The sequence below is a fragment of the Macrosteles quadrilineatus genome, unplaced genomic scaffold (assembly GCF_028750875.1).
Source record: "Macrosteles quadrilineatus isolate MER2022 unplaced genomic scaffold, UCM_ALF_1.0 Scaffold_7__1_contigs__length_78375512, whole genome shotgun sequence".
NCBI classification, from domain to species: domain Eukaryota; kingdom Metazoa; phylum Arthropoda; class Insecta; order Hemiptera; family Cicadellidae; genus Macrosteles; species Macrosteles quadrilineatus.
In genome coordinates this window covers 39,879,008-39,892,465 of record NW_026542600.1, presented here as the reverse complement: position 1 = coordinate 39,892,465, position 13,458 = coordinate 39,879,008, and the positions used below count along the sequence as shown (strand labels likewise).

The following is a 13,458-nucleotide window of genomic DNA, read 5'->3' as shown; positions in this document are numbered from 1 at the left end:
TTCATCACTTGCCACTCACAACTACAACATGGTAATGTACTATTATTTTAATTACGTTTTACTTCAAAATTTACATATATAAACATCAAACAGAGTATATTTAAATTTGTAACTTAAAATATTCTACATTCACCTTTAACTTATTTACAAAATGACATGTTTTATTTTCATGTAACTACATTAATAACCTACACACACATAAGTTTATGTATATGCCTATATCATTTGGCAATATATACTTTCGTGCCTTGATGTAACGAATTTATGGATTTTTGTTAAATATAGTTTAAAATGGAATCATGGAAAACTTGATAGGTAAAATTGGCTTACAAATTATTAATTCGATTCAAAGTTTTATTATACAGGGTGAACAACTTAAAGCGTGCCACCATTGGCATCTCAGGACTATTAGATATATAAAAATAATTAATAGGGAACTTAAATCTATATATATAATTCTGTAAGAAAAATTTTTTACCAGAAAATTGTGGACGTCTGGTAAGTCACAGAAAAGTGGGAGGGGTCTTAAATTAAAGGTCTTGACCCCAGGGACTCGGGAAAAATAGCAGAATTCCCATAAAGTTACCAGAAAACGAGATATAACGTAAAATATCCACCATAAGAAATGCACGGGGACTGAAAAACGTCTGCATTCTATCAGCTGTTGAGCTGTTACTTATTTATTTGCAATGTTTACATTTATTCCGAATGTCAATGTTGGTAAATAATGTTTCAAAATGAATTGTGTTTGATTTTTTTCCCGTTTTTATAATGAGTGACGTAACTAGACAGGGTAGGGGAAGACCTGCAAGACGTGGAAGAGTGTCCAGGAATTCAACAGACTAAGAAATGCAAAAGAGAACGTCATGTAGGGCCTAACTGTGAAAGAAATCCAGAAGCTGTTTTACAGCTTGTCTTTAGAAGAACGCTGGAAAATGAGTTGAGTTGTTTCTCACAATCTAGGTCCTCTTAAAGCGCTTGCATGCATTGTGGTGCATTTCACTTCGCAGAGGAGGCTACAAATGGACATTTCAACGCATGTTGCCACAATGGACATGCCACAACCACAAGTAAATGACGAACTAACTGTTTTTACATGATTCGAACTTCATAAAAAACATAAGGCAATACAACAGTGCAATGGCTATTGCGTCGCTTTTCGCTACACAAAAAGAGATTCCGGGAAATGGGCCTTACTGTCTTAAAATTCAGGGACAAATTCATAGATATAGGGTGTATTTCTGACTTACCAGTGCCAAATGGGGAGTTGCCTCCATAATAATTAATAATAATTTTAACCTTTACATTTGGTTCTCAAAATGGAAACTATAACAGAATTCGTTAGATTACAAAACAAATCTTCAATTTTAAACTAAAAAATATGTGCAATGTTTGGCTGTATGATTTCAGCTCTGATTCGTCGTTCTCCGGGCTCAGGCCAAATTGTGTGCACGTTTCCATTTGTTAATATGTTGTGTTATTGATTTAATCATTATTTTACAATTGTATTTCATTGACACATCAGAAGCAACTAATATACGACTCCAACGGGGCAACGGAAGGAAAACCAAGATATAAAACAAGAAACACTGTTAATTTTAAGTAACATAAAATTGATAATTTTAAAAACATATTTCGAATATTTGTCTTTTTATATATGTTTTTTATTGTAGTCTAAATTAGGGGCTATGGCCCCTACAGGCCACTAGTTAATTATATTCTTATAACATTAAAAAATATGAATTCCGCTTTTTTCAAAAATGGCCGCTATTTTCCAATATGGTGGCTAACTTTGAAATTTCGAATGGAAACCATTGTATTTTATAACGGGTTTTGAATGTAAATTTTATTATACACGTCTTTACTCTTCACATATTTGCTCTAAAGCTATTCGTTTAAGAGCTTCAGTGTGTTACATTTGGGAAAAAGTGGCTTTCTCTCTACATTCTGATGGTTGTGTAGCTGAGTTACAAAACTTAGGCTGCATATGAGTGAATGACTTATAAAAAAAAAACGAAATAAATCTTTGAACTAAATTGTCATAGAAAAGTTAAGTCAAAGTGCCCCACACCCCTTTTTCAACCTAGGTAGCCATGTTCTTGATTAAATTGAAATTATTTTATGGCAACTTTATTGCGACTTTTACAATTTTCTTCCATAAGTTATTATTATGCCTACATGATTTGTAATAGCTTAGAAGAATAGTTGAATTTCAAAGTTTTAAATATTTAAGAGAAAATTGGAGCTAGTTAAATGTTTCTATCATGGGGGTAGGAAGAGTTTGTCCTTTTAATATTTCCAACATTGATAAGTTCTTGGTATTTATTGATTTTTAATGGCATAGAATCAACATTCTGTGAAATCCCTACTAATTCCCATGAATATGGTGGTCTAGCAGCTAAACATGAGCCATTATGCCAACTTGTAATAATTGAATACTATAGGCCCTAATTAATATGCTATCCACTGGACTTTATATCTTTGCAGATTATTTAGACTTCTTAGCCTAAGTTACTCTTATCAAAGATGTCAAAGCTCCTATACAAATTTAGTTTCAAACAATATTGTTTTTTTAGTCAAGTGTCAACCAATAAGATGCTAATCAATAAATGTATTATTTTCAGGATAAAAAACCAGACAAAACCGAAGAAAGAGAAAATAAGCCAACTGAAAAGGCTCAACAGGAAAAGTCTCTTGAGAAATTAGGGGCCATTCCAAAAAAACTCTATGATAAAAAAGGGAAAGATTCCAAATCAGCTTGTAAGAATAACAAAGGCCAAGCTGCTTCAGATGAACCTGATTCAACGGTTGAGGAGTATTTCAGTGACGATGAAGAAATGGAATTGTCAGAGTCTCAACATCACCCACTGTTGAAGAAACAACGTGCTGTTAAGGTCACCTATGAATTTGCTCAAGGTCCAACAACATCAGCTGAGGAGCAGTCAGAGGGGGCAACCGCAGACCCCGTGGTTCCTGAAGACGAATATTTTGAGCCATCTGAATTGTGTTTAATGCTCGAAACTAGATGCTTGGTTTTCAAAGGGATGTTTGATAAGCATGTGACTGAGGAGGAGAGACAAACGATTGATGAACTTTACTCTGGAAGGAATCTGAAAGTGGTGATCAGCAAGAGCGCAGCATCCGTTCATCTTTGCAACAGGAGCCAGGTGTGGATGGAGTTGTGGTGGGGAGTACCACTCCTCGTCCTGTCAATGGAGTACGACACTCCAGAGTTGTGGATCATCATCGCTGAACGATCCACAGGGCTTTTACTGTGCAAGGATACCATCAGTTGGCGGTCTGGGTGAGTCAAGCAAAAGTTAAAAATCCATGCATTTCATTTTGAGTAGCCTACAGTAGAACCTGGATTAATCACTAACCTTTTTACAATAAATTTCTGGTATCCATCACCCCGCTACAGTACTTAAGATTTTTTTAATGTGATTTGATTTTATTTCCCCGTACGATCATTGAACAAGTAGTCTATAACATACAAAATAACTTAACAGTTATTATTCACTTGTAAAGAGTTTAATTTAATCCAAAACATTTTAAATTAACTTACTTTACAGGTTTATAGCAGGGTTTCTGTTATCGGTCTATTCACTTATCTGTCACGCTTCCTTTCCCGAGTGTCATTCAATCAATCAAGAAATTTATTTAAAACAATAAATTACCAATGTTGTACATAGGTTACAAAAGTGCAAAAACCACAAATGGTTTGTCTGCACTAATAATATTGTTACTTATAAAATCAAAATGTAAAGTTTCGTCAGTTTGAATCAGTAGCATGGAGTTTTATGAGTCCTTCACTGTCTCTTGAGTAATTAACAGCAATTATAAAAAAAAAAACAACGATGACAAAAATATCATTAAAAGTTCAATGGTAACAATAATAAATAAACTATGAGGATAAATCAACTATAAATTTAACTAACAATGTATATAAATTAAATTAAAAATAATATACTGTATACAGGAGTGGCCCACGTAAGGTGTCTCAAACTGATTACGGAAAAACGGCTTAACGTACAAGGCTTAAAATGTTAAAATATTTTTTCGTTATTCCTTGGGGTAGATTTAGTGGGAAATTATTTGATTTCATCCTTCCCGTAATCAATTTGAGACACCTTACGTGACCCACTCTGTACATATAATAAATTAAATTTGTAACAAATCATTCCATACAAGTTCTTTATAATTATAAAAAAAATATTAACGATGACGTGGGAGATTATTAAAGCATTTTGTAACAAATACACTATCTTAGATATCGCCTGATTTTTCTCTTAGATCGCCTGATTATTTCTCTTAGATATCACATCATTTTTTTATCAGCTGTCTGATTGTTGCGAAATAGTCCTATTACTATGGCCTGTGTTAACAATTAACATGTGTTTATATGGAGAAAGAATGTTATTTGCTGATAAATCAAAAACTAAAAGAGATATAGGTATGGCTTAAATTTGAAAGTTGCTTGGAATAGCAAGACCTATAAAATGACGTGCTGTTTGACATATGATGCTATTTGAACTTTTGAGTTTTGGCTATGTAAATATTTTCGAAAACAAATTTTTAGATTTTTTATTTGTTTTTGAGATAATACATATTATAATATCTAATACCAGAATAAATATTTAGCTCAAAAGGAATGTGATATTTGAATCAGGGTAAAGATATCTGCAATTCCAAGAAAAATACAGGTTATTCCGTAAAAATCAAACTTTTTAAAAAAAGTGGCAGCCATTTTCAAACGGCTAAAGATAATTTTGTTCTGTTTTCAACAAAATGTTTCTTTTTAATAGGGCTTTCAAATTATCTATAATATGATATATGTTTGTATTTGATACTTCCAAGATTTAAACTAGTGACCCTCTGGTATTTAAAAACCCTTTATCCAAAAACATTACAAATATTTTTATGTTATTCTTTGGGGTTGATTTAGTGGGAAAAAATTTTATTGCATCGTTTTAAGACCACCGGTTTGTCTAAAATCAATTTTAGACACCTTACGCGAACGTGAACCACCCTGTATACACACTGTTAGCTAGCTGCTTGGACAAATATACACAATTTAAGGTTTGGTACATGTTTAAACTACGTTTAAGTGAGAACTGGGAAGAAACTTGCTAACACCAAAGAGCAGACCACAGAAAACGTACTACTATAACCTAGAATGCCAACCGCATGGTAAAAAGCATTAAGCGTTTTGAGAGAGCTTTGCCTGGCAATCTGTAGGCAGCGCCACCAGCGTTGCCATGCAATAGCATAGCAACGCTGGTGGCGCTGCCTACGGATTGACAGGCAAAGCTCTCTCAAAACGCTTAATGCTTTTTACCATGCGGTTGGCATTCTGGGTTATTGTAGTACGTTTTCTGTGGTAACACACACAACAAGAAAAGTAGTGGCAGGGGTGTTTCTAACTCATGACGATCTTGAGAATAGATGGATAGAATATTGTGCCCTCAGCAGTCACTTGATCCCCTCAAACATGTTTATGTTATCAGATACACACGGGAGAACACCACCTACCACGTGATGGAGATTTGCAACAAGCATTCTTCCAAGATGGCGCTTAACTTTGAGACTGAAGACGCCGCAGCAGACTTCTCATTGAATGTCAGTCTCTTTTTGTCTAAACTGGAGAACATGAATGTTTGCCCGGCCAAGTGCTGCGTAAATAAGTGGTTGGAAAACAGTTCGGATGAAGACAAGCGTTGCACTCCTTGCTGCTTGTTTCAGCTTCTCATCATGAGCGAAGAAGATTACCATCGTTACCTCGCATACCATCGGTACTTCGAGCCCCGGGTGCTCAACAGGGGTGGTTTTGGTGGCGACTGGTAGATTCTTAAAATAAGTCTTCCTCTGGAAAAGCAATCCTCTGAAAAATCAATGGAGCGTACGTCATTGTAATTTGATACACATATTTTTTTGCATGATAAGTTTGGTAGGCAAGAATTTAGGAATGGAATTAAATTCCCTTGAAAGGTTTTTTGGTCTTGAGTATTTTTAGATTGATTGTAAGATACATTTTACACCGTACTAAGAATTCTAACACATTATTACAACTTTGTCCCGAAATAGCCAATACATGCATTTATATTAATTCTTTGTCATCAGTTATTTATTAAAAAACAAGAAAATATTTTATTTTGTCTCTAAGATAAAATAAATTATAGAATCAAATACAACTTGAATATAATGGTTTCCTGATCAAAGTAAATACAGTACAGAGGCTATTGTCAAAATTAAAGATACAAGCAAACATTTAATTACAAGACGCGGTTCATTTATAACCTCTCAACAAACAGCTTATTATTAAGTAACATCCTGTAGAGTGTATTTTAGCAAAAATACCGAGATTCTTGGAAGGAGATTAAACCGAACTACTCCCAAAACAAGGTCGGTTAAAGTAATATTTTAAGAGCGAGGGCGGATAATGTGAGGTCGTTTACTAGGAGATCTCCTGTAATACCACCAGCGTTTTGAATGAAGGCCAGAGGATTTTTTTGCAGCAAGGTAATAAACTTGACAACGTTATGCCGGTTGCCTAAGAATTACATTTACTGTAGTTGTTTTTAGTCTATTATCTAGAGGCATTCTATTGTTTAAGAATTATCTATTTTTACTATGTTTTAAATATGCTTTATTTACAGCTTATCATTCACATTACCTCAAACATCACTTAACAGACATCACAATTAAGCATCACCTTACAATTGTTGTATTAATAAGCTATATTTCACTTGACTTGTTACTTTGATAATAAAAAAAAATGATTCTGTATCATAAGGATTAATTTCACACCCCATTTCATAATAGAGTAATTAAAAAATATTTAAAAACCTTGAACAAACAAACGTAGCTATAAATTGTTTGAATTGAATTTGGGAAACCCAAATGGACAAGTAGTGAAATGTAATGACGAGTCGAATACAAAAGTTCCACTATATACTGTTCCATTCTGTGGATTTTAATAAAAACAAAAAATGTAAGACAACAATTTAAAGTCAATAATTTAACACTTTAAACAGCTGAAAAAATAATGAAATTATATTTTTTCAACATTTAGAAGGTTATATCAATATATCATTATACAGGGTGGCTGAAAACTAACTTACACCCCTCCCCTTAACTTTTCAACCATTTACCATATTTGAAATCTTTTCGCATCAACCTTCTTAGATATGAGGGGCTACAAAAACTATGGTTAATTTTGAAAATTTTACCCTTAGGGGTAGTGGGGTTGGGTGGTAGCTCAAAATTTTCAAATGACAAGTATAGTCGAATTTGGCATCACCTTACAGGTCTTGACGAAAAATAAAAATTGACATAAAGAAAACCAAAATCGGCCCACTAGTAACAAAATGGCGCCCTAAAACGTTTCAAATCCAAATAACCATGAGGATGGCTGAAAATTAATTTGCAACCCCTTTAACTTTTAACAATTCGAGATATTTTAAATCGGTTTGCAGCAACTTGTTTGGATATGAAGGGCTACAGTAATTGTGGTCAGTTTTGAAAATTTTGCCTTTAGGGGTAGCGGGGGTGGGAGTTAGCTCAAAATTTTCAAAAAACAAGTATAGTCATGTTTGGTATCATTTTACAGGTCATGCCGAAACATAACGATTAACATGAATAAAATAGAAATCGGACCATTAATAACAAAATGGCAGTTCAAAACTACTTTTAATAACCGTTGTCTTAATAATTTTTTAGCTGCCATGTTGTTATTAATGGTCCGATTTCTAATTTCTTTATGTTAATTGTTATGTTTAGTCAAGACCTGTAAAATAGTACCAAACTCGACTATACTTGCTATTTAAAAAATTTTGAGCTACCCCTACCTTCACTACCCCTGAAGGAACAATTTTGGAACTTGACCATAACTATTGAAGCCTTTTCAGCCACCCTGTATGTATTAAAAAGACACAATTTGAAGTGGCAAAGTCGCAAGGGCAAGTAGTGTTATTACAGCTCTTTTGTTTGGAGGCAGCTAATGGCATTTGTGTACTTTTTTAAAAATACGAAAACTTGGTTACTGGGCTTTGAAAATATTTACTCCATTTTTGATGTACAGAAATAGGTTTCCAATTTATATTGTTTTGGTCTTCAATCCTATATATTTAATTTTCAATTAACAATAAGGAGCTGGTATCACCTCATTAAAATTTCTTTAAATAAGGAATAGATATGACATTTTAAAGGAGACATTTAAGTGAACATCTAATCAGGCAAATGGAAATTCCCATAGTCTGCAGGTTTGCTGCGGTGAGGTATTTGTATTACATAAGTATGTGTTTTAATACCGTACAGTGTATAGATTAATGAGAATTCATTAGTTTTGATTCAAAGTATATTATTTAATTCAGATACAGTTATAAAGCAAGAACCTTCAAAATATGTACAATTCAAAGTCAATAAACCATCAGATGTTAATTATAACATCTGCTTAATATTACAACATCTCTCCCTTTTAGTTGCCCTCGTATCTTTTCACAGGTTTTACTATTCTTCCAAACCTTGTTCTAACTTCTTCATTAGATTGGAGACTTGGTTGTGAATAAGAAGGATTTTTATTGTTTACAAACAACCTTGTATTGAAAGTTGGTGTACTGGTATTTCTAGAGACTTGTCTTGGTGCTTTCTGATTACTCTGATTAGTGTTGTTGGTTTGAGAGGTAGGGGTTTTGAGTAAGCTCCGTTCATTGTTTAAGTCTATAGAAGTTTTCGGAGACTGATCGTTATTTTTAGAGAAAGGAAGTAGAGTAATACTTGCTGATTGTTCAGGACTGGTTTGGCTTTTGTACGGAAACAAGTGGTATCTGTTTCGGCGGACTGTGTTTGTTTCAGTATTTACCCAATAAGATCTTGGCTCCAAAAATCAATATGATAAGCATTACGGTACCAGGGATTTACCCCAGTTGCAACAAGGACAAAAGGTGTGGATCAAAGATCTAAAACGTCAGTTTCAACATGGTTTACGTTTTTTGATTGACAAACTTTTGAGAAATGTCCAACTTTACCACAGAGTTTACATGTGTGGTTTCTAGCAGGGCACATATACTTTTGATGAGATGGAGTCAAACCACACCAAAAACAAGATTTGATATTTTATGAATGGCTTTAGTATTACTGGGTTTGTTAGGAAAAGTATCATTTTGTGAACTAAATTGATTAGTACTTTGGTTTGCATGGGAATGGTTGGAAAAGTTAGGATTCATTTTAGTGATTATGTCTACTTCAGAGTGGGATAGTTCATGCTTTTGCTTCTTTAGTTCCTCAGACTTCCGAATAGTGTTTACAGCAAAGTTAAGTTTTAGGTCATTTTCCAACTGAAGAGGATCGCTAAGGGGTTCGTCATGCATACCAATTATCAAGACCATTAAAATCATTTCCTCTTCAATCTGTCTCCATTCACAACTTTTTGCTAGAGAATGAAGAGCAGTTACAAAGTCTTCTATAGACTCTGTTGATCCTTGTTTAAGCTTTAAAAATTTAGCTCTTTCAAAAATTATATTCTTTTTTGGAATGAAATACTGTTCAAACTTATTCAAAACAACATTGTAATTGTTGATATCTGATTCATTTAGTTTAAATGAATCGAGTATTTGTTCTTCCTTTTCTCCCATGCAGTAAATAAGCATATCTACCTGTACGTGTTTTGCCGCTGGCTTCTTTAAGGCCACTCAATGAATGGTATCTTCCAAAACGTTTTCTCCATCTTGGCCATTCACTGGGTTTGAATGTAAAAGGTTCTGGTGGTTTCACATTTAGGGAAATTGCAGCTTCATGAGGTACATTAAGGGAAACATTAGGTTCAGTCCTACCGACTGCGCCATGTTTTAATACCGTACAGTGTATAGATTAATGAGAATTCATTAGTTTTGATTCAAAGTATATTATTTAATTCAGATACAGTTATAAAGCAAGAACCTTCCAAATATTTACAATTCAAAGTCAATAAACCATCAGATGTTAATTATAACATCTGCTTAATATTACAACAGTATGTTTTATCTCAACTGAGCAGAAGAACGAAACAGCTAGCGCTTCTGCGGCGATGAGAGGCAACTGCCACGGCCGCCTTTAACTCCAAGCCGCGGCCTTCGAGGTGGCAACGTCGCAAGTGGTGTTGTAACAGCTGTTTTGTTTGTAAGCAGCTAATGGTATTTTTGTATTTACGAAAGATTGTTTACTTGACTATGACAATATTGACTCCGCTTAAAATGTATAGATATAGATTTTTAATTCATATTGTTTCGGTTTTCAATTTTGTATGTATATTTTCAATATGTTAATAAATTTATGTTCATACATTTAAAATGAAATCAATAAAGTGCGAATTAATGAGCTGATGTCACCTGTCTGTCATGTTATCTTATGGGACGTCTGTCACTAAACAACACCACTTGCGACGTTGCCAATTCTACCAGGCCGCGGCCAGGTGGCCGTGCAACTGCCCTAGTGGTTTGTGTATTTGCCGCTAACAAATGTAGCGCTAGCAGTTTGCTTTGTCTCCGCTTGTTATCCACAGTAGTTTTTTATTTACTATTAATTTAAAGTGTATACCATTTTCGTCGCATCCGAACCTGGATGCGAACGTGGATCAGGTGCTCGAAATAATAAACACATTTACTTTAAGAAAAACCGCATTGGCATGCGGGAGTCGGTGAGGTAGGACGATGACTGTAGGTGTAGGTATAGAGAGTGTCAGGTGATCGAGGTAGCAGTGGGAACGAAAGGTGGTGTGATGGAAACAACCAATGGGGTTAGTTTATTCGATCAGGCCATATGACGTCACATCGTACGATATCTAACGGTACGTGTATCGAGTTAGCAAATTTAATACCTGTAACTATCTAAATCTGAATTGTAAATGTACAATTCATTTTATATTTAAATTAATACACTACAATTTTGAGACAAAACTGGGTTCAGCCAGAATAATAAAAATAAGTTATAAATAAAATGGCTCACAAAAAAAATGAAAGTGGGAGTATTTAACAAAGATAACGACGATAAACAACAAAGATAAAGTACGAGTTAACTCTGACACTGAATTTCAGCCCGTGAAAATCAGATCGTGCACACACAAAGATCGACTAGAACAACAGGGTGGATGAATTACATCAATGACAACATTTTGAATAAATTAACAACAATAACAACACTAACAGTGTAAAAATTAGCAACAATAACAATCAGTGTAAATAAAGTATCAAAAATGACAACATTGTACATAAATTAACAGCAATAGAATTTACTATATATAATAATAATAAACTATGGCAATAGCCAACAACATAATACATGTGACAAAAGCTAACACAACATAAAAACGCAAACACAAGAATGGCTCTGGGAAGTATGACACTTCACACTATGACGCCACCAAGGAACCACAGGAGACCACAAATCCCACCACGGGACACGAACAAGCACTGCCCTGCGTCTAGCGTGTGGCCCTTTAGAGGCACCACCAAGTAAATGAACAACTAACACTGCTGAGCGGAGAGAGAGCGGAGAGGTGTCAGAAGAGCAGCCCCTGGACATCACGGCTGAAAGATGTTGGTGATGGCCCAAAGAAAAGGTGTGAATAAGCCAGAGTGTTAGTTGATGACCCCCTTACTTCTTACTTACTTACTTCCGGTGTCCTCGTCACAATCGTTTGATCGGGGAGTCCTCAACTATCTTCCTTTTTCGGGGTTTTCTATGTTCAGGTTTCGTGTATTTATGTTTTATGTTTTGTGTATGTGTGCTCCTCTATGTATTCTTTTATTGAGTCGTACGGCCTTGCAGTTAGGTACAATTTTAATTTTTTTCAAAATTGGGCGTGTTTGATTTTCGGTGTTGGGGTAATTGATTGTAGAACATTGATACAGAGTATGTGGGTGTGTTGTTTGTTTTTTGAAGTCTGTGTTGAGGTATGTCTATGTTTATTTTACTTCTGGTGTTGTGGTTGTGCTGCGATTGTCTTAGGTTGGGATTGGATCGGATGGTAAGGATTATGGTTTCGCAGATATAGAGTGAGATTGATGTCATTATATTGAGTTGGATGAAAAGGGGCTTGTGATTGGTTTAATCTTCTGATCTTGTTATTGTTCTGATTGCTTTTTTTTGCAATGTGAAAAAGTTTTTCCATATTTTTTTTGAGCTGTAGATCCCCAAGCTGCAATTCCGTAGCGTAGATGTGAAGTGAATAATGAATGGTATGCTATGAGGGCTGTTTCTTGGTTGGTTATACTTCTTATTCTTCTTATAACAAATAATGCTGATGCCTGTTTTTTGCAGAGTTGATCAGTATGTTTGTTCCAGAGTTCCACCCAAATCAGACATTCTCACATGTAGCGTCATCTTTTTTCCTTACTCCAGTACCATCGACAGAAGTGGCCGACGTGATAAGGTCCTTAAAATCAAAGTCATCTTCAGGAGTCGACAACATCTCTTCAAAACTTCTTAAATCGTGTTCCCATCTTTTTCTTTGCCCTCTTGTTCATCTGATTAATTATTCTTTTGAAAATGGGAAGTTTCCCGACTTCTTGAAACAGTCGACGGTAAAACCGTTACACAAAAAAGGGAAAATGGACGAACTTAACTTGATGATTTCAGACAGATTCCTATCACTTTGACCTTTTCTAAGGTTTTTGAAAGGGCTCTGTGTTGAACAGATTGTGGTCTTTTATCAATCAAAACGACACTTTGTTTTCAAATCAGTTTGGTTTCATCAAGAATAAATCCACGGCTGATGCAATTGCAATGTTTGCTTTAACCAACAGAATATAGTTTAATATAGTTGGATAAAGGAGAAACAGCTGCAGGTATTTTCTTTGATCTTCGGTAGGCGTTTGACATACAATTCCGTCATTTTTTTAATGCCCTCCCAAATGATCTCAGGAGTGAAATGGACTTTCGTAATTTTAAGAGACAGCTTAAAGAGTTTTTAATTTGTATTTTTTCTTACAGTATTAAGGACTTTATTTGATAGTGAAAACAATGCAACCATGTTTATTTTGTTTACATATTGATTGTGACGCTTGCCAATGCCTGTATTTGGGTTTAAGGGCAATAAATATAATATAATTTAATTTCATTTCAGTGTCTTCGCTAAATCTCAGCAGTCTCGATATTCCATGGTTAAGGCGGGTATAATTTGACTTTCCATTGATTTAGGCCTATATGTAAAATACTCCAGAATCGACCATTTTGTAACCGATGTCATTAAGAAATTACCGTGATCGGCCATAAAATGATCGATCGGTATTTCTATGGCCATCAAAATCGATCCACTAGCTTGAGGATTAAACTCGAAAATGATGAGTAAAACAATACTTATTCCATATACTGTACTGACTAAATTGTATAGGGATAGGGGTAGACAATAAAAAGCCACTAATTTGAAAGTGAATTCTAAGAATAACTATAAAGTAGGCCTTCAATACTACCATTGTCTATAAA

The 13,458-nt window shown here is 34.6% G+C and overlaps 1 protein-coding gene across 1 annotated transcript; it reads left to right on the top strand.

Moving 5' to 3' along the window:
- LOC128998728 (uncharacterized) lies at positions 1-6,743 on the top strand. The gene is made up of 3 exons (XM_054425048.1): positions 1-31; positions 2,625-3,304; positions 5,508-6,743. Exons 1-3 carry the CDS (start codon positions 29-31, stop codon positions 5,842-5,844), a joined length of 1,020 nt encoding a protein of 339 aa, XP_054281023.1. The 5' UTR covers positions 1-28; the 3' UTR covers positions 5,845-6,743.
- The last annotated feature ends 6,715 nt before the right edge of the window (positions 6,744-13,458 follow it).